At 43.1% G+C, this 27,121-nt stretch overlaps 1 protein-coding gene across 2 annotated transcripts in view; it reads left to right on the top strand.

Moving 5' to 3' along the window:
- PCSK5 (proprotein convertase subtilisin/kexin type 5) overlaps positions 1 to 27,121 on the top strand; it is a 464,720-nt gene that overhangs the window by 311,379 nt on the left and 126,220 nt on the right. For both annotated transcript variants that reach the window (XM_030809749.1, XM_003267429.4), the window contains exon 21: positions 23,607 to 23,709. In XM_030809749.1, coding sequence (XP_030665609.1) covers positions 23,607 to 23,709 — 103 coding nt within the window. The remainder of the gene's footprint in view (positions 1 to 23,606; positions 23,710 to 27,121) is intronic.

The raw sequence follows: 27,121 nt of genomic DNA, 5'->3' as shown, positions 1-27,121 counted from the left end.
GCTGCCTGGGTTCAAATCCTGGCTCTGTCATTTACTAGCTGTGTGATCTTAGGGAACACATTTAACTTCTCTATGCCCCTGCTTCCCCATTTGGATGATGGTAATCCTACCTCTCTTCCAGGAACATTCTGAGGATTAAATGACAACCCATAAAAGTACTTAGGACAGTGCCTATATGTATTAGGCAAAAACATCTTGGTTACTAATATTACTTAAACCAGAATTTTTTTTATTCATTGTTGATCCCTCTCCCTCCACTAATATCCAATCCATCACCCAGCTAGTTAATTTACCTTTTGAGTTTCTCTTGAATCTGTCCTCCTCCCTTTATCCCCACCGTGACCGTCCTAGGTTGGCTATCATCATCACTTCCCAGAAGCACTCTGTGAATCTTCTGCAGTTCCGCAAAGAAGCTAAAGTGACTTTTCAAAATGCAAATCTAATCACAATGCTCTCCTGCTAAAACCTGTGGCTACTGGGATAAATACAGGATCCATTAACATGTCCTGCAAAGTCTGATAGCCCTATACCCATCTCAATTTCGTTTCTTTCTTTCTTCTCTTTCTTTCTTTCTTTCTTCCCTCTCCTCTCCTCTCTCTCTCTGTCTTTCTCTCCTCTTCCCTCTCCCCACTTCTCTGGCCTTCCTTTAGCCTATCCCAGGGGCCAAGCCTCCCCGCACTGGACCCTTTGCAGACATGGTTCCCTAAGGCTAGAGTGCTGGAATCACAGGTCCACAATTGTGTTTGTTCTTATTTGTTGGATGTCTGAGTCCCACTCCAGACTCTAAGCATGAGGGCAGGAGTGCATTTGTTTTTTCTGATCGTTGCATACCCCATACTTAGCACAGTTAATGGCACAAATACTGGCTCAGTAAACAGTTTTTTAATGAGCAAATGAATGAATAAAAATACTGTGGCACAGTTGAAGAGGCAGGACAAATAAGATGTTGGTGCTTCTTTTGGTTTGACTCCTACTTGGGGGCAGGAAGGGCAAGAATTAAATTATGTCAGATCGAAAACATCAATTCACTGGCTGGATCACTCTTGAGTTACTGCAACCTTTGCGAGTGTGTCACAGACTATGTTGGAAGTAGCTGAGCACAGGAGGAGAAACCAGAAGTTGGTTCAGCAAAGGGGTCATCTTAAAATATGCTACAAGTCTAAGGGGTTATATAACTACCAAAAGCTGAAAAATTGTCTTTCCACACTCTCACCATATCTATCATTTCTTTAGGTTTGCTGCCTAGAAAGATCTCATCATCAGATTTGTTTTCCCCCACCAAAATACATAAGCCTCAGTTTGCAGCTATCTCACTACTAGGTTAGCCCTCACTGCCCCTTTCCATATTCAACCCTCCACCTCCTGCTTCCAGCTCTGTAGGTGTAAAACACGATGATCCAGAGCCAGAGAATGAAGACACGCCTATGCTGTTCCCACACAGAACACAGCGTGAGGAGGTGGCGAGACATTCACAGACCATAGAGGGCCCTCGTGGGGGGCTGGGGCAACTTGACCTCAGATGTCTGTGCCAGAAAAAATCTGATGAACAGATACATCATTCAGGAATGTCCAAGCTCACAAATTCTTCATGAGGCTAGCAGAACGTGGAGGCCTGAAACCCTCCTCCAGAATCTAACACCCCATCATTCTGTGATATGTATTCTCTGGGCTTCCATCACTGAAGTTCCGTCTCCCTGTCTTATAAGCTCCAAGGAATGTAGGGACCATGTCTAACATGGAGAATTCCAGATACAGGCAGGTGCTTTAAACCCGTAGCTTAATCAAATGGTTGTCAATGAGACAACATCAGCCTCCTTTTGTTGTCTCAGGCTAATTATTAGACAATTCAGAAATAGAATAAAGATGATGTTCAGCCATGTCTTACTGAACGATTCAAATCAAACTCACTCACCAGGTAGTCGGCAGAATTTCTGACTCTGTGCTGGATCCCTCCTTTACCTCCCTCCTAAACCCTCCACCAAGAGGACATACACCATATCCACCCTTCCGGATGGCAAGGCTGGAAATATGCTTGCACTGTGCACATTGGCTGCTTTCTACTGCTGGTGCTAAGCAATAACTCAGAGTAGCAAGCAGCCTAAGCCTGGGTTGAGATGGCAACAGTCCTTTCAAAGGACTCTAAGGCAACGGGCATAGAGCAATGGCTCTCAGACTTGAGTGGCCATCAGAATCACCGGGACAGCCTGTTCAAACACAGATTCCTATCTGCCACCCCCACCTCAGAATTTGTAATTCAGTAGATCCGAGGTAGAACCTGAGAATTTATATTTCTAATAAATTCCCAATTGATGCTGATGCCGCTGGTCCCACCTTGAGAACCACCAACACTGGTGTTAACTACATAGTCTTAGTAACGATACTAGAAAGACTTGTGTTCAAGTCCCGGCTCAGCCACTTAGCATGTAACTTTGGATAAAGTATTAAATCTCTCAAATTCTCACTTTCCTCATCTATAAAAAGAAAGTATTAACAGCAGCAGTGCTGAGGATTAAATGGGTGATGCATCTGGAAGCATATGAAACATCCCCACCCCAGAAGACAGAGCCCCTTTCCCTGCACCACACCCAGCCCCTGCTCTCCCCAGGCTGCAGGTGCAACTCTCCTTAACAGGGCTGCTATAGGAACATTGGAGCAGTGGGCAGGGCACAGCTAATTGTCTCCACTTGCCTCTGTCCAGTGGTGTCCTGTCCACAAGGGCAATGCTAAGATGAGCATCAGCCCACCTCACAGAGCGCAAACAAGGCTATTGCCTGATGCTTCTGCAAGAATGGTGTTTCACATAGCTTTTTGCCCTGAGACTAAGACATAAAGTAATTCATCCAAAACCACACAGCTAATAATGGCAGAACTCCAGAGTTAGGACAACGCACCTGGTGACTGGCCTATACTGAACTGCATTTGTAATCTTGCTGTATTAATTTCTTATGGCTGCTCTAACAGATAACTACGATTTGGTACCATAAAACAATACATATTTATTCCCTCACACTTCTGGAGGTCAGTAGTCAGCAATCAGGGTTTCAGTAGGGCCACCCTGCCAGAGGGTCCAGGGGAGAATCCATTTCCTTGTTTTTTTCAGCTTCTAGAGCTGCATTCCTGGCATTCTTTTCCTCATGGCCCCTTCCTCCATCTTCAAAACCAGCAGTAGCCTGGTTAAATCTCTCACTCTACAGTGAGAGAGGTTAGATCACCTTCTTCTGTAGTAAAATCTCCTTCTGTTTTCCCTTCTAAGAACACTTGCGATTATATTGGTGCCACCCTGATAATCCAGGATAATCTCCCCATTTCAAGATCTTTAACTTAATCACATCTGGGAAATTCCTTTTGCTGTACAAGGTAATACTCACAGGTCTCAGGCATGAGGACTTGGATATCTTTGGGGGCCATTATATGGCCTCCCACACTTGGATTTTTTGTCTAACTCTCTGAGCCACCATTTTCACTTCAGTGAAGTTGAAATAATAATATATCCTCATGAGAACATTACCATATGGTACACACTAACTCACTGAATAAATGTCTGCTGGATTGTTGAATGCTTCCTGCAATACTCTTTTGTGTGTATCTTGCATTAATTCATTAACTATTTACTCATCTAACTTTTATTAAACACTTACTATGTGTTAAGTACAGCGCTGGGCATAGGGAATATAATATAAGGGCATATAAGGATATAATAGAATACATTTCCTCCCTTTATGGATTTTGTACTGTAATAAAGGGATCTAAATGAGGGAGCAAATGCCCTGATGTGTTAACATGTGTTATGAAAAGAAATTAGAGAGGATATGCTCTACGGAATGGGCAGGAGGTAGGAGTGGAAGGATAGAGCTGGATATAGGAGGCTGGAAAGGGACAGGGAGGTGTGAGCACCTGGAAAGTGCCAGGAATTTCTCCCTGATGGAGCCTTGGGGCTGTCTTAGTCTGCTTCCTGCTGCTGTAACAGAATACTACAAACTGGGTAGTTTATAAAAAATAGAAGTTTATTTGGCTCATGGTCCTGGAGGCTGGAAAGTCTAAGACCAAGCAGCTGCATTTGGTGAGAGATGCTATATCTTGCTATATCATAACATGATAGAAGGCATGATGTGGCAAGAGAGTGTACATGTGTCAGAGAGAAATGGGAGCCAAACTTCATCTTTTTGCCCGGAGCCCTCTCTCACCGTAATGAACCCACTTTCACAGTAATGGCATAGTCCATTTACGAAGGCAGAGCCCCCATGACTTAATCACCTCTTAAAGGTCTCTCCTCTTGATATTGTCACAATGGCAATTAAATTGCAACATGAGTTTTGGAGGGGACATTCAAACCGTAGCAGGTCCCAAGGACTGAGGCGCAGTGGGAGAGAGATGAGCTAACAATGCTGCCAAGGGTCTGACTGCAATGACCCCGGGTGCCATGTAAAGAAATCTGGGTCATATTATGTTCTCCAGGAGCCACTGGAAAGTTTAAAGAGGCCCTTCTCAGTATTCCATCCTCTGCAGGGATCCAGGGCTCCTGGCAGGAAACCCTGAAAGCTTTGTCCTCCTTATAAATATTAAAATGCCAAATTCACAGAATTGTCTGTGAAGTGGTAGTGGTTTCCTTAAGTGCCTCTTGCCTTTGCCTTTCTTCCTCATTGAGACTTTTTATGAGTAATATTTTCAGAATTTTATTTTTAGAGCCTCCCTTTAGTAAGCCATCACCTCCCTTAGAATCTCTGTCAATCTAATTTATAAGTCATCTGTTCTTAAAAATATTCTTATACCCCTGGATCCCATTTAACTCTCTAATCTTTGCAGTTCTTTTTATATGAGAATGTTCAAAAGGTAAATTCACCATATTAACCATTAGGCAGAGAAGAATAATTCTGATTGCTCATGCAGTATTTTTTTCCAACCTGGGTGGTTTTGCTGAGAAGTGGATTGATGGTAACTGTGATGTGAATTTAGTTGAAAATGTTTGCTTTCCTGGATGCATAGTCCTTTGTCTATTTTATCCCTTCACTTTACCTCCTGAAACTTAGCACCCCTCTCTAATATATTTTTGTCGACTGATATCATTCTCTCCATGAACTTCGATAAATTGGCAGTGAACTTCTGTGCTGGAAAGACATTTTGCATTAAAAACTGGATTCACAGCAGGCAATCTGCCTGGGGACCACATGTCTAAGAAAGCATTCATTTTTAACTAAGGATATTTCAAGCCTAGATAGAATAGGGCTGGCGTGCTCTGAAGCCACAAATGTCTAGCCTACTAAAAGCAAAATTACTGTACTGCATGTTGGTAATTAACCTTGTCAACTAACTTTCAGAACAACTCCAGCGTAATGCATACACCCTTTTTTGAGTTATATTGTTGTGATTTCTGGATCCCATTACATTCTACTTGCAACCTGCGTTCCTATCACTACCCCTTACCAGCACTCCCTGATTTGCTTGCCCTGTTCAGCTTTTTGGTTCATAGAATTTAGCAGCTTCTAACCATACTAACCATGCAAAATTTACTAGTTTACTGTGTTTACAGTTTACTTTATATCTCCTGTGTTATGATGTAAACTCCACCAGGAAGGAGATCTGTGTTTTGCCTACTACTGTATCTCACATGCCTGGAATAGTACCTGACATGTAGTAGGCGCTCAATAATTAGATGATGAATTACTGAATGCCTTTGCATGGAGCTTTTAACTGTTGTGTCACTGCTTTTCGCATCCCTAATGTCCAATAGTCAACTTATTTATTTACCAAAATGTTTCGATCACTTCATCACATGGCAAGTTGTGGTCTAGATCACAGAAAATTATTCTTGACCTTAAAAAGCAACTAGTCCCTGTCAAGGAGACACATATGTGCAGAATTACCAGTTGATATACACAATTATAAATAAATAAAATTATAAATTAAAATATAATCAATTTAAATATATATTAAATTATAAATTAAAATATGTACAAAGCACAACCAAGCACAGAAGGAATTAATTCAGCTGCATAATGATGTGGTAGGAAAGATTCAGATAACCCTTCATAGAGGAGGCTACTTTGAGAATGAGTAGAAGTTTGCCGGAAGAAGAAAGAAAGGAGTGGGTACACTTCAAATGGCTGTTCTAAGTGGGATTGTGTATCATGGGCTTCGGGGACTGGAAGTCTCTTGGAAACGCCAGAGCATGAGGATGTGTCTTAGTTGACCTCAACAGCAGCTGACCTTGAGACAAAGATTCAAGTCCAAGAGCTTTTTAGGGGAGGTCAAAGAAAACACCAGTGGTGAAGCAGGAGAGTCAGGTAGGGAAGGGAACACAGCCAATGAAGTTTATGTCACCAAGCCAGCTACTGTAAGCTACCGGAGGGGCAACTGGAGTTCAATGTCGTGGTGAAACTCTGGAAAATGGTATATAACATAGGCCTCAGAGTTACCCCACTGATGAGGAAATGGAGCTGTGCTTTTCATATACTAAATCCCTGTCATTGGTTGAGGACAACTCCTGGGGGTCAGTTCGCTCCCTCTTCTGGCCTGCCATGTGTGCCTGACAGAGCACAAGCCTCAAGGAAGTACAAAGCAACACTCTCCCCTGTAAGTTGGTTTCTGCATATGGACGTGATGAGGCCAAAGGGTGTGTGCAGGGCATCAAAAGAGTCTGCTACAGTTTGTAAGGCGAGCAACAGAGGATGAGGGTAAAATTGCAGCAAGGGCCAAATTTTTAAGGCTCTTGTATGTCATTCCTTTGAGCTTTATTCTGTATTGAGGGAGCAGCATTGCAAGATTTTAGGTAGGAGACTGGTCTGATAAGATTTGAATTTCAGAGAGAATATTCTGGCTACAGAATGAATGACAGGATTGGCGTGGGGGGTGGAGAATATCGAGTCCAGGAGACCAATTAGGAAGATAAATCCACCATAAGGTATAGAAATGATTGAGCTGAAAGACATGGGTTGGTGCTGGAGATGGGGATGAGCAGATGGAATGGAGAGCTGTTCAGGAGATAGAACAGACTGAAATTGTGAGGGATTAGATGTGAGGAGGGATCGGGGATGACTCCCTGGCACCGGCTCCCCTGATTGTATGATGGCGGCACTCACCTAGATGGGAAGCACAGGAGGGGTATCAGTGCTGGGCTAAAGTGGTAAGGCTTGTTGAACATGGTAAGTTGGAGGTACCTGTAAAGTATCCAGGTGGAGAATCCAGTGGGCAATGGATGCAGGATTATTGAACTCAGGAGAAAGATCTGGACTGAGAAGAATTGTTTAGAAACCACCACTTTATGGAAGAGATTCAAAGGCAGAGAAGCAGAAGAAATTCCAGGATACATAACTGAAAGTTTGCCATGTAGGATGAGTTAATTGAATGTTACTATCAACATCCATTCGTATGAAGCCCTTTGCTAAGCTAGAGATGACCTGGCACCTATCATCCCTGGGTATTGCTTTGCCTTTATTTCTCTCCGCATCTTTCTAAAATTATTATTTCTTTCCCTCAGCCTAGCTGGATTTGGAGAGGGAACAAGACAAATTGTGTGATTTGGGGCAAGCTGTAGAAACTCTAATTATTAGCTTCTTCATCTGTAAAATGGAGATCCCATAAGTGGAGACTGGTTTGTCTGATAGTCAATTGAAGAAACTTTCTTGAGAGGCTTTCCAAAGCTTTCTCCCTCTCCTGACCTCAAAAGATCTTAAGTCTGGGCATGGCGGCTCACACCTGTAATCCCAGCACTTGGGGAGGCTGAGGTGGGAGGATCACTGGAGGCCAAAAAGTTTAAGACTAACATGGACAACATAGGGAAATGCTATGTCTACAAAAACAAAACAATTAGTCAGGCATGGTGGTGCATGCCTGTGGTCCCAGCTACTCAGGAGGCTGAGGCTAGATGAGTGCTTGAGCCTGGGAGCTTGAGGCTGCAGTGAGCTGTAATTGTGCCTTTGCACTACAGCCTGGGTGAGAGAATGAGACCCTGTCTCAAAAAAAAAAAAAAAATCAAAGTCATGTTCTTGCCCTACAAGGCACTTAGGTGGGTTGGTACACCCGCCATGAGCATTCACCCCCGGCAAGCACTGCACCTTTTACCTGCTAATGCTGGTTCATCTTTTACCTAGCACTTCATAATTGATTGACTAGCAGCTATGCTTGGGACCATTTAGAATGGACCCAAAATCCCAGCCACTGAGACCACTGTGAGAAAAGCCCTTTGTAACTACTTACCTTCTCTTCGTGTGAGTTTTTTGCCAAGTATCTACGGATGTGCAACTCTTCCGCCAGACAGTTCTGCTGGCCAAGGACAGGATGGCCCCTCTGAAGGAATGTGTAGGTGATGACATTTCTTTCATCATTTTGGCACCTAAACATGACACTCTATCTGGCAACAATGAAAGACACTCCTGATTGCTTATGGCATGGCTGCAGGTGGAATGGGCTGTGAACGTCTGCACTGTATTTTGCTCCATCAACTCTTGTTATATGGATTGATATAGCAAGAGAGATAACAAGAGTTGTGTGTCTTGTTGATATCACAAGAGTTGTATGTTAGAGAAAGAACACAGCCACCCAGCATTGAGCAGGCTGAAAATACTGCCACTGACAAAATACTGCCACTGACAAAGTACTGCCTGTGGCATGTGGTTAAACACAGAGTGCTATGCCAGGAGTTGCTCAGTTTCAATACATTTGCTAGATCATTCCAACCAGCTTTCCTATATTCCCAGGCTCTGGCAATGCTACCACCATTTCCTTACTCACTCAAGTTTAAGTCCATCAACTCGGCTCCTTTTTCTTCACTCATTTCCTATATGCCGGCTGTCATCATTTATCAGTCATAATAACATTTATTCACCATTTATTATATTCCAGACAAACCCTGTGCTAAGTGCCTTTAAATACTTTATCAAATTTACTCATTACAACAACTTTCTGAGGTAGGGTTATTTTTATATTTTTTTGCAGCTATGGAAACGAGGGTTAGAAACGTTAAGTAGCAAGCCTAAAACACCACACAGCTAGAAAGTGGCAGAGCTAGAATATGGATCTGGCTTTCCCAGCCACTTATGTACCATAGTCCCTCCTGCAGAGCATTAATGATCTTATCTGCCCCTCCTATATGTGACACTTTGAAGTTTCCAAAGCATTGCCACAAAGCGTATCATTTGATTCTCCAAGTGGATCAGAGAACTAGGCAGGACATGTATCATTGTCATTTCCACAGAAGTGACTAAGCCCCACGGGGTTTCACCGACCTACTCAAAACCATGCGTCCATGCCTTGGACTCAGATCTTCTCTCTTTTCATTATTCCTATAAATATCATGCTTTTTGTTCAGAGAAGCTGATTCTTCTGTAATGACCAATGTATAAAATTTCATGGGAGGCCAGATTTAGCCTACTACAAAGATATTTCAGATAGTTGAACTTTTCCAAAAATGGAAGAGGAGATAGTGAGTTCTTCTTCCTTTTCAGTATTCATTCAAACACTGAGCAGTCACTGGCTGGGCTAGAAAATCATTGAGGGAATTCAACCCATTCCCTGGGGACAGGGTAAATAAAGGCAGCTAGAGTAGATGAGTTCTAAAGGCCATCTCTCCCTGAGACCTGATGGCTCAATTTTCTGGGGACCACTCTGTCCTCACCATTTTGGTTGTAGTGGTTCCACTCCGTCACCCTGGCTTACTGCAGCCATCTCCTGGTTGATTTTCGGGATGTTGTCTTTCAATTCATTTAGTCTCCCTTGACCAGGGTGATCTTCACCAAAGTTGTGGCCAGCATAGACTTTATCTCTTTCTAAATCTTCAGTGGCTCCCTTTGACCAGCTGTATACACTCGATACCCCTCTAATTGATGTTCCGTTATCTGTCTACATCCTCTATTCAAGGTCATTTTTTATTTCTCTCAAACTCAGTTTCTACTTCAGTCAACCCAATCATTTGCCTGCTCCCAGAGACATCAGACTTATTCTGCCTTCAACCCTTTGCTTTCCTTGTCTCTCTCTGAAACATTCTCCACTTTCCCTCCTGCCCACTTAACCACATCCTCCATTCTTTCATGCCCAAGGCAATCTTATTTTCAGTTCAACAAACAAAAAAATGGAATGAATTCCTCACACTTAGGAACAATCTTCCACTCATACAGTGAGGCCACAGAGACCCCAAAATAAGCAAGAGATGGCCCTGTCCTCAGGGAAGAGTACAATCAGAACCAGCTGCTCTGGACAAGACTTAGATTTGAACACTTGATTCTACATTGGCTAGTTTTCTTGGTAGTTGATGTGAGCTGATTCTATCCCACAAAGGGTAGAAAGTGAGCCCTCTTCCCACACCCCACGCCACATGCAAGAAAATGGTAGGCAAGCAAATCGTTCCAGATTACATGATTGAGGAGTCTAGGATTGCATGTTTGACTTTTTCCCCACATTCACTCACACACACACGTGCGCACACACACACATATGTGTGTGTGCATGCAGCCCCCCAGTGATTTGAATTTCTAGCATATTGGAAGGGGTGTGCCATTTAAAGATAAAATCTCATCTCTACTACTTTCTTGGAAAAGGGTATACATATAGCAAAACTCTGGTTAAAAGAGGAGAGTTTGGAGTCTGACTTCTTGGTTTAAGTCCCAGCTCTGGCAACAGCTAGGTGACCTTAACAGGCCACTAATGTCTCATTGCCTTAACTTTCTCAACAACAACAACAAAAAGCAGGCCTTGGGGATGATTTAAAAAACAAGCAGTATACAATGACTTTCTCCCAACAGGAGTCAAGTTATTGTAAGGATCAAGTAAGTTAGCATTTGTGGAGCACTCCGAACAATTCCTAGCATATGGTAATCATGAAATAAGTATTAGCTGTTCTTATTATTACTAATTCAGTGACCTTGGACAGACTGCTTACATTTCCTGAGCCTTGGTTTCCTCATCTGTAAGATGAGAGCAATGCTCACCTCCATAAGCTGGCTCTGAGAATTAAGTGTGAAACTATTGAGAAAGCTTTTCTAGAAAAGCTTCCCTTATCTTTGACTCAATGCCTGGACTTGCACTCCCCAAACAACACAACTACAACTTTCTCCTCTCCCTACTTCTTTAGCCATTTTGCAAGTCTATCATTCATGCTACTGTTGTAAGCTGGTTGTTTTTATTCCATAGAAAATGTTGGCCTCTGACAAATTCATCTTTAGAAAATTATAACCTAAATGACACTAGACAATTGCATAAGCCAAAGACTGTTCAAGTTCCCCAAGCCCACAGGCAGCTTTTCCACAGCCCATCCCTGCCCATTTTGGCAAACTGTGAACAGCAGAGAGAGGAATTGGCCCTCCCCAGGAAAATTTGGGGCCCCAGGCACATCATACCATGTAAAATCTGGTTAAGATAAATATCAAGAGCAGCCTGAAAGCAAAAATAAGTCATAGCAGGTCAGACAGCAGCCGGAGGGAGTTTGGGAAGGGGAGGAGGGCCTGAGTCACCAGCTCTGCCTGAGATGATCACTAGAATCGAGTTTCCAGGGAAAGGCAGGCTTCCTGAACCGTGGATGCTAAGCCTGCCTGGTAGCTGCAGACCTAAGCCATGGGCTAGGCTATGAAGGCCCAGGACCCCCCAAATGGGGTCCAGACTTGTTTCTCTGGTTGCTTGTTCCCTAGAGATGCTGCTAAAGAGGCCACCAAGGGGAAAGTTACTTAACTAATTCATGAAGGTGCGGTGGCCTCCAAGGGAGACGCTGAGGGCCTGCTTGGGGTGGGCTTGATAATAATGGAGAGTGGAGGCCAGGTGTGGTGGCTCATGCCTGTAATCACAGCACTTTGGGAGACCAAGGCGGGCGGGCGATCCTTCTCTATAAGGATCACCTGAGGTCAGGAGTTCAAGACCAGCCTGATTAACATGGTGAAACCCGGTCTCTACTAAAAATACAAAAATTAGCTGGGTGTGGTAGCACACACCTGTAGTCCCAGCTACTCAGAGGCTGAGGCAGGAGAATTGCTTGAACCTGGGAGGCAGAGGTTGCAGTGAGCCAAGATCACGCCACTGCACTCCAGCCTGGGTGACAAAGCATGACTCCGTCTAAAAAAAATTAAAAATTAAAAAAAAAATGGGGAGGGGAGTCAGACTCCAGAGGGAGAGTTTGAAGGCACTGCAATCGGCTCTTCTACCAGAGGGACTTAATTGTTCTAGAGGCCACGTAGACTTTCTAGAGCTGCAATGTTTCTAGTGAAGTCGGAGGTTTTTTGCAAGCTCCTCCTCTGTTCTCTACATGACTTCGCAGGACTTCTCTATAGGACTAGGCTGAGAAGGCAAGTTCTCAGGTCCATATGGTGGAGACAGAGGCTGCAATATCACTGGTGGAACCAGGCTCTCTACAGCATAGATGGGGTAGAGAGAGGCATGTAGAGCCTTGAAAGGAGATATCAAGGCATTCAGGAAAGGAAAAAAGAGCAAGAATGCATTGAGTCATACCACTCTGAAATGTTTTGATGAGTCAAGCATCCTCTCATGATGTTATTAATGTCAAAGAAACAATTCCTTGGGTTTATACTGAGGTCGCACAAGTTAGCTCACAACCAATTCCTGACCACTGTGCTAAGAGCTGGGTGAAGATCAGTGAGTGTCACAAACAATGTTATATTACTCTCAAGAGCTTCCTCCATAAGGCAACAAGAGGGATAATATTAAGCAATAGAGGAATAGCTGACCTGCCTTTCTGTCCAATATCGGTTTAAGGTGCCCACAATTTTTTAGCAAGTGAATTGTTCTAGAACTGTAGATTTAGTATTGGGGGCCAAAGGGAAGGGGGCTGCCATTTCCTGAATAGAACTTTGGTGCCAAACACAACCATGCCTGGTTGACTTCTTAAAAGTAATACAATGGTTAATAAAATTGGAGTCTGTTTTCTTAAGGGGTCCCTGAAGAGTTGTGGAGAAAAGAAATCCTTTTGAAATATTTTGTGTATACTTACTATGCATTTCTTTTTTTTTGTTTTTGAGATGGAGTCTCACTGTCACCCAGGATGGAGTGCAATGGTGCAATTGTGGCTCACTGCAACCTCCGCCTCCCGGGTTCAAACAATTCGACTGCCTCAGCCTCCCAAGTAGCTGGGGCAACAGGCATGTGCCACCACTCCTGGCTAATTTTTTGTATTTAGTAGAGATGGAGTTTCACCATGTTGGCCAGGCTGATCTCAGATCCACCTGCCTCAGCCTCCCAAAGTGCTGGGGTTACAGGCGTGAGCCACCACCATTACTATTACCATTACTATTACACAGCCATTACTATACACTTCTAAATCAACCACAGTATGAGAAGGAATAATATTACCTGATATTAGGCAGGAGACAAACAGGGAACTAGCAAAGTTTGGAGCAATTGAACTCATTTTATAAAGCTGAAGAAAGATTAAGTACATTATTCAAAGCCACCAGACAGTAAGAAGTGAGTTGAGCGTTGAGTGTTTCCAAAGGTCTCTCTGGTGTTTTCTCTCTGGTGTTGCTTATCTGAGGGACCCAGTTTTACCCACTGGAGTAGCAACAGCTGAATGTTATTGAGTTCTTACTAGTGTGCCTGTAGGTTTCAGAGCACATTTCATGTGTTAACTAATTCAATCCATCTGGCCATTTTCTTAGCTGTGATTATCACCATCTTACAGATGAGCTGACTGAGGCTCAGAGAGGTTGTAGAACTTGCCCAAGGTTACACACCTAGCCAAGACAGGGCTGAGGTTCACATCTAGGACACCTGGTTCCAGATACAGGCACTTCAGTTTCCCACCTCTTGGGAGAAGGCATGCTTCCAAGTGGGGAGAAGATAGCTCATTGTCATCCGAGCACACAGTGGGAATGAGAGGAACCTCAAAAAGGAGAAAGAGCCATCCTCTCTACTGTGGAGCCAGTGAGGTTCTAGTACTGGACTCCACACTCTGGACAGCCTAAAGCTCTGATAGGATGCAAACCACGGGGAAGGATGTTGGTAGGCAAGGAAACACCTGAGCTCTCTGACACCTGGATTTGGAAGCCTCCTGCCCCTCCACACCACATTCCCCCCCTCCATCCATACAAACGCCGCTGCCCTCACTTTCATTCTCACCTGTTTATGTGCTCCACCTCAGTCAGGCGGAGAGGACTGTACAATGTGTCCTGATACCTGCCAAGTAGGGGAGCCCCCACCCACTCAGTGAAGAAGCAGGTACAGTCCAAGTGCAGTGAGCAGTCCGTAGGGGGACCAAGTATCCCAAGTTCTGAACCTGACTTGATGAAACTCTGCTGGGGAAAAGCCCCATCTGATGGAGATTCACCTATTTCTGACCGACTTTGACCTCATCAGCCTAAGAAGGGCACATCCACGGCTCTGGAATTTTCCACAGCACAGTGCAGGAAAAGCTGGCTTTGTTCTGGTATAGGGAGGCTGTCTCCAGGGGATGCTAATAATAAAAAAAGAACGTGTGTAGGTTGCATCTGAAGCCCAATTGCTTTGCGAGGTCATTGTGCTTGGTCCGGAGGGTCATTAATTTTAGCTGCCTCATTGCCACCCACGTATGCAACCAATACATTCCTCAGGGGCAGGAGAAAAAGCACAATTTGGGATCCAGTCTGACCAGGGTTTAGATGATGCTCACCCAGGGTTAACATTCTGGTGCTTAAATTCCTTGTTTGATCAAGTGGAGCTGAGACCCCCAGCTACCGTACATTATTATCTGAGATTTAATGAGATACACAAAGAAACAGAATCATAACTAACCTCTGTCATCCATTCTTCTGGTGCTGTAGGTCTGTTTTCTCATTTGATCCCCACCACATCCTATGAGAGAGAGAGTATTATCCACATTTACAGAAGAGGAATGTCCGGGAAATATGTGATTTGATTAATTTCACACAGCTGGAGAAGGAAGGGACCCAAAAATGTAACCCAGAACGGGGTGACTCCAAAATATGTGTCCTTACCCAATGTAGTGCTTCTTACGATGCTGACCCGCAGTAGGCACGGAGCAAATCTTGATTCCTTTCTTCATTTCCACACTTCGTCTTTTTGAAAGTACAATTTGGTCACTCCCAGTAAATCATTGGGCAGTCCGACTAATCAAATGCTTCTTCAGTCACCAAGGGACAGAGGCATCCTGGGTGCCACATTCCATACAGACCTGTCACTGGGCAAACCTGCGGATCTCTTAGACAGCGTTAATGAGAACCGGTGAAAGACTAAACTGTCAGTTACAAAGCTGCGACCAGCTATCATGCAGCTAGAGCCCCAGGCCTTGGTATGCAGCTCCTCCTCTTTCCAGGGGCTTCTCTTTTCTCTTAATTAGAGATTTGGCTGAAATGTTTGAGCACTTGAAGTCAGGGCGTAAAGAAATAGGAAAGGAGTGTGGGAGAGGAATGATGAGCCAGCACTTTCTATGTGTTGACGCAGAGAAAAAGAAAGAGGGTAATTTGAGGATGTTCCTTCCCATGGGGCGATGGAGCAGAGAAAGCCACACTGCAGCGGTATTTTCAAGGGGTTCAAGAGCAAGTTATGAAAGCCAGGAGGGAGGTTCATTGGGTTGCTAAAGAAACGAAAGAGGATGATAACAAGTTTCATCCATGTGTGCGTGTTTCAGGACTTAAAAGCCATAACAAGGAACATTTGGGTGGTATTAAGCTCTGTGGGAAGGACTTGGGGCTTTAACTCTCAGTGCACTAGCACCTTTATGTAGTTCAGAACCTCAGGAAGGCTCTGTGTGCCATGCTCCTGAAAATTTCACCTGCCATCTTCATCACTCCAAAGAGAAAGGAAATGGCACATCCCTTAAGGCCTGGTAGTGCCGTGCTCACTCATGGGAAGCGCTCTTAGCAGCGGGGTCCCCTCCCCTGCCGTGGGCTTGCATCTCATGTGGAGAGAGGCCCCCTTTCTCCCTGCCCTCAGCCCTTTCAAGTCATTCACTTTCTCAGTAAGCGTCTCCCAAGGGTGACTTGCATCAGGTTGTCAGTGCTGCTTTCTGAAAGATAAATAAGTTATTCTGTCAAATTATGCTCACTTATTTCTGTCAACATGTATTAAAACTTAGATATCGCCTCACCATGAATGCATCAGATGCTATACTGTTCTCGCCACTAGGGTGGGCCCTCTGCAGCCACAAATAGAGGAGACAGTTGGGGATAAAATCATAACTCTGATGAATAGAGACACTGAGTGCACTAGCAAACCTGTAGAAATTCTAGGCTCACAGGAATAGCAAAAGACAGCCCACTAAATAAAGAGACTGTCAAGAAGCATTTCACACCTAACATGAAAAATAAATGGATTCTCATCCACCAACAATGTTTTTCATGATTTTCCTCATCCACAGTTTCAATGAGAAACTTTGTAAATTTGTTTAATTGCAGACAATAATCACTCTCAGGGCTGGGCATGGTGGCTCACGCCTGTAATACCAGCACTTTGGGAGGCTGAGGTGGGCGGATCACCTGAGGTCAGGAGTTCGAGACCAGCCTGGCCAACATGGTGAAACCCTGTCTCTACTAAAAATACAAAAATCAGCTGGGCATGGTGGTGGGCGCCTGTAGTCCCAGCTACTCGGGAGGCTGAGGAAGGAGAATGGCTTGAACATGGGAGGCAGAAGTTGCAGTAAGCTGAAAATGCGCCACTGCACTCCAGCCTGGGCGACCGAGCAAGACTCTGTCTCAAAATAATAATAATAATAATAATCACACTCAGGCCTTTTACCTCCACCCCACACCCAAACCCCACCCTTTGGGTCTGGTCTTGCAACCAGCTGTTTAGAAACTTAAAAAAACAAAATTGACACATAAAAATTGTGTGCATTTATGGTGTACAGCAAAATGTTTTGAAATATATGTACATTATGGAATGGCTAAATTAATAGATGTATTACCTCACATACTTATTTTTTGTGCGTGATGAGAACACTTAAAATCTACTCTTAGTGATTTTCAAGTACATGATACGTTGTTATCAACTCGAGTCACCATGTTATACCATAAATCTCTCAAACTTATCCCTCCTGTCTAACTGAAATGTTGTATCCTCTGACCAAAATCCCCCCAGTCTTCCCCACCAGCACAGAGAGCTGTTACCGTAATTGTGGTTCTAAGCTATTTCTGAGGAGCCTGTTTATTTGTTTTGAACAGAATTAAGCAACATAGAAAATCCCTGTCCAGATCCTCAACCAAGTTAATTCATTCAAAAAAATATTTCTGAGTTCCTCTTAGGAACTTATAGCCTAACGGGCAAAACAAACTGCTTGTAAAATCTGTTTACTTGATACATGGAATTGCCTTTTAAAGAATGGTGGCCATTTTAACAGAGAAAATAAATTTGGAGGGTATAATCAATCATTGAGTAAATCTGCTTTGTGTAACATGCCTGCTCAAAGTTTGTTTGTTTCACAGTAAATTCCTTCTTGATGCCCTTACCTCATCAAGTAGTTGAGATGAGGCATGTACTCAGTTCTTTCTTTTTATAAATAGCAAAGCTACTTGGAACACTAAAGGGGGAAATGAATCCATACCAGCAAATATCGTAGAAAGAGCATGGGCTCCGTCTCAGACACACCTGGGTCCCAGCCCAGCTCTGCCACTTACCTAGTTGAATGAACTTATGCAAGATTTTTTAATCTCCCTGAGCCTCAGTTTCTTGTTTATAAAAGAGGTTTTTGTCTGGATTAAATATTACATAGAACAGCACTTGTAATACAGTAGACGTCCATGAATAAGAGCTTGTGTGATTGCTACATCACCACTACATTCAGGTGCGTCAGCCAAGACTTCACTTTGGATATACTTTTTTAACTGCCTGACTGTGGTCAAGGGCCAAACGACGGTGGAAACTAGAAAGATCAACTCTTAATTCTGCCCTTTGAACAACGTGTAGGCTGAAGGAAACTAAATATTTGTGTGTGTGTTGGATCCACAATTTACGATCCATCCTTTTTGCAGGAGTGCCAACCCATGAGGTTGCCAGAGTAGCATTTCAGAGCATCTGCACAAACCCCACAGATCAATGCCAGTGCCTGCCTGAGAATGAAAAAGCAATGGGACCAGGAAGGATAAGTCTTGTCAATCAAAAACAGAATATGCAGGAAGGACAAGGGCAAATTGTCCTTGAGAGAATGGGATAGAGAAGAGGTTTCCTCCAGACACCTCCAGGGTAGGGATGTAGAACCCTCTTTCTAGCTGCCTGATGTTCATTCTGTCTTTAGCGCATCCTTGAGGAAAGGAAGAAGACAGAGACATCTGCCAGATGTCTCCCTTATCCCGAGTTTTATTCATATATCAATTTATTTCCATTATCACAGGAGGTCTCTCAAACCTCACTTCAGCAGACTGACTTCCCAAGATGGTGGATTGGTTGATACCCTTTGGACCCATCCCCAAAAGACAGGCAGTACTGATTTTTTTTTTTTTTTGGCTAAAATGAAGTATTGGCCTGCTAAGACACAAACTCTTTGTGTAGACTTTTAAAAAAAAAATTGTGGTAAAATATTCATAATATATATTTACCATTTTAGCTATTTTTAGTATGTAGTTCTGTGGCATTAAGTACATTCACATTGCTCTGCAACCATTACCACCATCCATCTCCAGACCTTCATCATCTTTTTCCACTGAAACTCTGTACCCATTAAATAACCCCTTCTTTCCCCCTACCCCGAGGCCCTGGAAACTACAATTCTACTTTGTCTCTATCACTTTTACTACTGCAGGTACCTCATATAAGTGAAATAATACAATATTCGTGCTTTTGTGACTGGCTTATTTCATTTAGCATAGTGTCTTCAAGGTTCACCCATGTTGTAGAGTTTGTCGGAATTTCCTTTCTTTTTAAGGCCAAATGATTGTGTTGACTTAAAGATGTTGCAGTCTCAGTTGATGGCCTCATAGTTTGAGCCTTGCTATAAAACTTTATGCTTAACAAGCTTTGAAAACCAACTGATTTCATTAGTACATAAGTAGCTGAAAGTGTTGCTGAGTATTTATTACAGCTGGTGAAAAAAACATATAGATGTTTTTAATAAAAATTATCTTCACAGAATGGTATCTTAAGTTGGAAACGATATGTGGGCATCCTTGCAAAGAGATAGTATTTATTATTTGATTAACACTTGTGATTGTAGAATCACTCATACTCTATGATTTCTGGCATCTGAGTGACGAGGCACATAAATAGGCCTCACAGGGAGGTCTACAGATAATTTCATACCCCAAGGTTACTCACTGAAATAACCAGATCAAAAACCAAGCAGCTGAATTCTCATCAAATTCCTCCCATTCTCTCTTACTAATCATCTTGCTAAAAAGTTTTTAAACTCACATCATAAAATATATTTATGTATCGATTAATTTATTCAGTGTACATATTTATTTGCTAGAATTCTACAATAAATTTAGCTGTAATCAATAAAGAAATATGAGGTATAAAAGAAAGCGTAGCATTTGTTCAGGAGAAATGAGGCTCCTCTGGCCATGTAAACCTAAAAAAGGATTATAATTCAATCACATTTTGTAACTTTGGATGCTATGATACATGTTCAGTTACTCTGGAAGACTTTATAATGTTTGCTTAGAATCTGGACTTGTTGATAGTATTCTACAGAAGAGATGGAATAAGCACAGTAAGCCACTTGTAACTTTTTAAAATTTATAAGTATTAATTTTTAAGCTGTGTCTTCAACTTTTGAGGTAGCATTCCTCTCTAAGTGACTACACTTCCTCAGTGTCCTTTGAACCATTATAGCATAGGATGAGAAAGAAACTAAAAGGGGAATGGAACATTTTTTGATCACAGGAGAAAGATGATCTGGAAATCATAACAATGGATGAAGACGCCAGAAAGAAGAGCTTGTAGGATGAGGTGGAAAACAAAATACTGGCTCCTGAAGGCTCTGTTAAAAGTGACTTTTTGTAAGAATTTTGTATATCATGCCTGTCATAAACATTCAGCTTCATTGTGCAATGAAGACAGATGACAAGAATTTGCTGCTCCAAAAACAACAAAAAAAGCAACTTCTCTGTGTCCTTGGAATCTGGTTTCTTCAGTTCCAAACATGCAGTGAAAACTTGTGCCTGTAAGAGCTGGGGGCAGTTGTTTATGTAACTAATTAAACATCTACGTAAATATGAGAATGGGAGAAGCCTCCTCTATTCTCATCAGCTGTTCTAACGTGAAAAGGCATGCAGACTTGAGAGACAGGCACAGTTTAGCTGTCTCACACTGACTCTCTTACATAAGCTTCAAGGTCATGAAGTTTTCACCATTTTGTTTCCAAATAGTAGGAGGAAAAAACAAGTTTTACGAGTCCCTTATCAGGGAGGGAAAGGGCTTGGGAAGGTTTTAGGTTAGCAGAAAACTTTTGTAGATCAGACAAGGATGGGAGATGTGAGGAAGAGATTAAACGCAGAGGAACTGGCGGAGAAATATTCTGAGGAAAGAAGATTATAACAGTAGATGGGGAATTGACAATAGCCAGGAAGAGTGGCAGACCTTTCTTGGAGACAGAAGATAAGTAAAAAGCCAAGGAGAAGACAGAGATGAATTTTGACATTGAGAAAAAAAAAGCCAAGGGAACTCAGACATCTTATTGCAAATAAGGAGGTGATGTCTCCTTTTGCAGAAGAATGGGTGGAACTTGGGCTTCGGGATGGCTTGGCCTACCCCAAGTGGGGGACGCAAGCTAGAGATTGGAAGAGATGAATGAAGGGATAATCACACAGTGATAGGGAGTCACCTGGGATGATGTAGACTTATAGTGGGGCATAAGAAGGTGTGTCTGGAGGATGTATTTAAAATCTTGGAGATGGGGAAATCTTTTGTGGTCATTAAATCTAAGGCAGCACATTGTGAGTGCCAACAGAGGCCATTATACTTGAGTAGATTGAGGACGTGCAAAGCCAGGGTATTAAAGCCAGCTACTGGTTTATGAAAGCCGATGAGAAGGCAAACAAGAGATACAGAAGAAAACTTAAAATTTTCACAGTTATATCTTAATAATCCTTGACTAACCTAACGATGCCTCATCCGTGTGATAAAGACTTTGGGCGCAGACATGATATAACTCTCAGAACCTTCTAAGTGGCATTTGACTTAGCAGAGCAAGGTGTTTTAGTTTAAAATCCCATCCTAGCATTGGATCTGATACACCATGGAAATGAGGATAGATGAATATGAGGAGTTGGAAGAACCAAACCACGGTGTCCATTCCTATAGGCACCGATGTCAAGGCAAAGTAACTGTCTTTGCCTCTGGGTCTAGCAGAGTCCTGTGTACACCCTTGCTCTTCTGTTTTGGTTTTTAATCTGGCCTGTCTGAGGAAGTAGAAGTCCCTTGGTTAGTAATTGGGTTATAACTCTCTCTTTATAAATCATTCTCATAAAATATTTGAGAACCCACGAGTAGGGTCTTTTTAATTTGTATGTCTCTGCATCTCCCTTAGTAGCTGGCATGTATGTAGTGTTAAAAAATATATCCGTAAAATGAATGGATAAGCTGTGCTCTCTGAGTCCACATTTCTCTAGAATACAATTTTTGTGGGATTTTAAGCTTCTGTGAACCTCCTCCATTCTTGTTCCACTCAGCACATTTTTTTGAAAGATGCATAGATATCATCTAACTGTAAACACAAATTGTTGCACTGGCTCCTGTAGGCAAGGTCTGCTTCTTCCCATCGAGTCTGCCCTAGGTCCTCTGCTCTTAATTTTGCTGGTACCTGGACAGATAATCACCCTGCTCAATTGATTGTGCCTCCTACAACAATAGTGGAAGCCATAAATAAGAGGTGAAGTGGAGGAGCCTGAATAAATAAAAAGAAGGCTGCATAACTATGATGATGCCTGTAGTCAGTGACACAGTCTCAGCTTGAAGTCACCACTCCTGCTAGGTGGAGGTCACAGCTTTTTTCTGTCTCGGGACTACTGGTTACCAAGAATGTAACCAGTCCAGTCAACACCTTTGTATGAGTCAATAAAAGGTGTCCCTCTACAGAGGCAGGGGCAGCCTACACCAGAGTGCCTGGCATGGTGAAGCAAATGGGCTGGATGTCAGCCTCCACTGGACCATTTGGGTGGGTAGGCACCTTGTGCAGTGAACAACCTGCATACCTGTTGGTATGCCTTGGCGCCGGCTGGTTATGTACTCTTTTGGGCCTAGGTCTTCTGGGAGGTTTCCTAGTCAGCCCTGAAGTAAGAATCACAGTCCCATTCCCATTCTAAAAATTGTATATAAGTTTTCCAGTCCAAACTGTACCTTGGTAACAATGAGGAGATATAGAGGAACAGAGCCCGGAGTGTGCAGGGTGTGCTGTGATTAGATGTTTGCATCACTCTGAACATGCTCTTTTCCCTTCAGTTAACAAAATGAATAGAATAACTCTACATGAAAGGCTTTTTCTGCTACATAAAGGCAAACTCTAGTTGTCTCTTCACATTCGTCTTTGGGGTTTAGTGCTAGCAAGTGTAAAATTTACATATATAAGATTTACTTACATGCTAGCTGTACCAGTTCAGTAAAGTGATAGGGGAAAGAAAGAGGGATGAATTTCCCTCATTTCCTCACCAGTCAAGTCTAGGTTTCCAGGGTTCTTTTCAATGCAACTATGCTAAATCAGGCAGTGAATCTTGGTGTTTCAGTAAGACAACTTGATTAAACCCTGGGTGGGTCCTGCTATCTCACCCCACCAGCTGGATCTCAGATTGACAGTTTTCAGACATGGCTTACGGGGGCTGTCAGAGTTGGAGGGGGTTGAGGTCCAGTGGAGGTTGTGTCTCTGCCAAAATCTGAAACCATATTTTCTGAGCATGACCAGTCTCTAAACCAGAAAAAGTCACTCTGTGGATCTGACCAAAGAAGCCTGTCAATTTTTTTTAAGACAATAGCAGGTTAGGATGAGTGTAATGAGGGTTGGATTCAGTGAGCAGAGGCCCATCTTTGAATCCATGAGATTTACTTTCCGTGAGACTGGCCTCCCTCTGTCACCTTTGCTGTGACAGTAATTTCTTAAAATGTTTCCAAGAAACTTGTGAGGCTGGATTTGCTTCGGTTGCAGGGCTCCATATGTGTTTTTCCTTGGGAAAGATAAAGTTTCCAATTAAAGGAAGAATTCCCTGGCTATTTCTTCACTATTACTCTTTCAGAGTGAGATGTAGCTTACAATCACCCAATGTCAGCCAAGACTCAGTACCCATTCTTGACCAGTAACCATGATTCCCACACCTCTACCCCATGGGGTGGTAAGACAAGATCTAGTGGGTCCTGCTCGTTGCTTGACTTGAACCAAGACTATAGGGCCCTCTGTGGACCAGGAGACCTCAGCTTTTAATGGGAAAGTCAGTAGGAGTTCAGTAAAGGGGTCTGGTGGGAAGCCCCGCTTGGCCTTCCCTACTTATAAAATCTGTAACACATGTTGACTAGATTCAGAAATATGCCATTGCCTCATAACTTTTTGAGGTTCCAACTTCTGGGGCCCCTGGGAGAGGAGCAGTTGTTATGATAAGGTCAGGATTTGGGACTAGCAGCTGAAGCCATTCAGGGCCTCTCCTCTCTGTGTTGTCTGCATTGCTTTCAGGCAGCCACAGAGATCTGGCTGCTCTCAGATTGATAGCCCAGGCAGCCTTGCCATGTAGAAATGAAATAAACAACTAGATTTTGTTCCCCAGGAGAATACGTTGATGAGCATGGCCACTGCCAGACCTGTGAAGCCTCATGTGCCAAGTGCCAGGGACCAACCCAGGAAGACTGCACTACCTGCCCCATGACAAGGTAAGTGGCTTCTCAGGATCTCCTGGTGGTGTGAGCTCATGGATTGCAGGGCGGAGAGAGGAGGTGCTCACCACCTTAGCGGCACCCCATGGGCCTGCAGTGAAAAAGAAACAAACTCTTTCCCACTCCACAGACATTTTCCTTGGTCTGGGCACAGCCCAGCTCTGTAGTATCCTCTCCCCATGATGCCCAGTCCCCACAACAAGGACCAGTTCCCTGGACATGGAACAGATTTCCTCATCAATGAATAGGGTACCTTTGATGCCACTTGTGATGCCTGAAATCTCATCCTTTTCTGCACACCCATCCCTCAATCATCATTTCCATCTGCTGGTCAAATATCTACTTATTTCTAGAGTCAGTTCAAAAGTGAACTGTTCTTTTTTTTCTTTTTTCTTTTTTCTTTTTTTTGAGACAGAGTCTTGCTCTGTCACCCAAGTTGGAGTGCAGTGGCGCAATCTCTGCTCACGGCAACGTCCGCCTCCCGGGTTCAAGCAATTCTCCTGCCTCAGCCTCCCTAGAAGCTGGGATTATAGGTGCCCACCACCACGCCTGGCTAACTTTTGTATTATTTAGTAGAGACGGGGTTTCACCATGTTGGCCATGGTGGGTTCTATGTCTGCTTCCTCTCCTATTTCTGAGTGGTCTTGACCTCCTGACCTCAGGTGATCTGCCCGCCTTGGCCTCCCAAAGTCCTGGGATTACAGGGGGTGAACTGTTTTTAAAGGCATTTCTGAACTCTTCCCAGTAAAAATAATCTCTTCCCAGCAAAAATTAACCATTTTTATGTCCCTTTGCTCTCTATAAGCTTCCATAAGAGCAGCTGTAGACTTTGAAGGTTTTCATTTACAGCTATCTCTTCATTAGACTGTAAGCCACTTGATATACTCATCTTTGATCTCTAGTACCTACCACAGTTTGGGGATAATAGCAGGCACTCAGTAATGTTTGCTAACTGAGTTAATGAGGGAATAGCAAGTATGCAAATGGAATGAGCATCTTTGCTAATACACTGGGAATTTCTAATAAAGAAAGCTGGAGGCCTGTTGTATTTTCAGTCAATGCTCCTCTGAACCTAGCACTGAATCTTTTTTGGCTGCTGAGTGTTTCAGTGAATGGCCTCATCACTGCCCTGCCCAATGCAAAGGAAGCAGGTCTCTTGCAAGCAAGGGTGATGAGGCTGCTCCAGGGGCAGGCACTTTGCATCTCTGGGATGGACATGTCCTCTGCTTTGCATAATGGTCATTTTGTCCTACTTCTGCAGGACTGTAATATTCCTGCAAGCAGGTGCTGTGTGTTTGTTTCTTTATTCCCCACAGTGATCAACACATAATAATTCAATAAATGTGCTTTATTGAACTTGATGAAGTGTGTAATCAATATCATAGGTTTGGCTCTCCAAATAGCTCCCTCAGAAAGAGGAAGGAAGAAAGGAAAGAATGAATAAGAGAAGGAAAAGAGGAAAGAAGGAAGGAGAAAGGACCGAAGAAGACACAAAGGAACAGTTTTAAGAATTTTTAATGCTAACCATGAGCATATTTTTCCAAGTGTCTCTTTAAAATAACTATGCCTCTAAATATTGAATTTGCTTTAAAGAAGCATCAGGACTTACTCTAAGATACAGATAGCATTCTCAAAATGAGGTTCTGTTTTTTCTCCAATTCCCCACCATACCAACAATCAAATTCCAATGCATGTTTGGACGTCTTTTGAACTAGGGGAATATTTTAACATTTGTTTAATAAGGCAGCTACCACCCTTCCTTTACAATTTTATAAACCATTGGGTTTAGCTCCTTAAAGACCATTAAAAACCTGGAGAAAGCAAGTGCCCTCTTTGCCACTGTATTTAACATGCAAAGCTCTGTGATGCTAGGATCCTCATTGCCCAACCTAATTTCCCTGCCCAGTCCTGAAGGAGTTACAGAGTCAGTGAACTAATTAAAAACATTTCCAAGTTACCTCTGTTCTGACCCATGCTCAAACATTTTATTTGATCTATTTCAATGAATTCAGAGAAAAAAATCTTTTTACTAGATTTCATTCTTTTAGAATATTAAAGCACCAAGAAATTACACTAAGTGTCATTTTAAGGGCTTTAATTAGGCCAAGTCAACAATCAGCAAAGAAGACCAGCTAACCCTGACATGCCATCTCTTTCATTACAGTTCATGTCACACACACATCCGGGGGCCTTCTGGAATACTCGGCGCCAGTGTTAAGATCATCTCTGCCCAGCTGTTTAGCACTTGGTTCCACTGCATTCTCCCTTTCTTTCAGCCCTGTTCGGTCTGGAATGGTTCACTTCCTACGAAAAGGTCAAGAACTGGCATGAGTTGGGGAGAGAAGCTCTTCCCCTGCAGAGATGAGCTTGCCTGGGCATCTCAGGAATCCATGAATTGGATAACTGGTGGTCCCAGAGATGCCTTGAGTTGGCTTTAAGGAAAATTTTCATCAGCCCCATTTTCTACTCTTATAGAGCAAAATATCTATTCTCTTCCACTAGGGAAAATTTGTTGGTGTCTGTTGAAAACTGTGGCCATTTGAAATGGGATTTTTCTTCAAGTTTCTTAGCAATATTTTGGGGGGAGGTTGGAGAATGTGGGGTGGGTCGTGGTGACATAATTCAGTGCCTTCACTTAAGCATAACTGTCTTCCCTATCTTTCTATCTTTAGAAATAATCATCTTCTTACAAAAACCGGAGATGTCACCTATGCTTTTGTTAGGGCAGATGTGGCGGGAATGGTTTAAAGCATAATTATGTGATTGATATGTTCCTAAAATCAAGTCAAAAAGACAGCCCCTTTCCTACATAAACATGGAGGGTTCTATGTCTGCTTCCTCTCCTGTTTCTGAGTGGTTTTTAGTGGTTCCCATTAATGGGAGATCACTTCTCCCAGGACAAATGATTTCCCCCGAAACCAATCTGTCATCTCATCTTATAAAACAGGGGTCCCCAAACTCCAGGTCATGAACTGGTATTGGTTCATGGCCTATTAGGAGCTGGGCTGCACAGCAGCAGGTGAGCAGCAAGTAAGCCAGTGAAGCCTCGTCTGTATTTATAGCCACTCCATGTTGCTCACATCACTGCCTGAGCTCCACCTCCTGTCACATCAGCAGCAGCATTAGATTCTCATAGGAATGTGAACCATATTGTGCACTGCGCATGTGAGGAATCTAGGTTGCGTGCTCATTATGAGAATCTAATGCCTGATGATCTATCACTGCCTCCCGTCATCCCCAGATGAGACCATCTAGTTGCAGGAAAACAAGCTCAGGGCTCCCATTGATTCTGCATTATGGTGAGTTGCATAATTATTTCATTATATATCACAATGTAATAATAATAGAAATGAAGTGCACAATAAATGTAATGCACTTGAATCATCCCAAAACCATCCTCTGCCCCCAA

This window comes from Nomascus leucogenys, chromosome 1a (assembly GCF_006542625.1).
Source record: "Nomascus leucogenys isolate Asia chromosome 1a, Asia_NLE_v1, whole genome shotgun sequence".
In the NCBI taxonomy this organism is placed as follows: domain Eukaryota; kingdom Metazoa; phylum Chordata; class Mammalia; order Primates; family Hylobatidae; genus Nomascus; species Nomascus leucogenys.
This window is presented reverse-complemented; position numbering and strand designations above follow the sequence as displayed.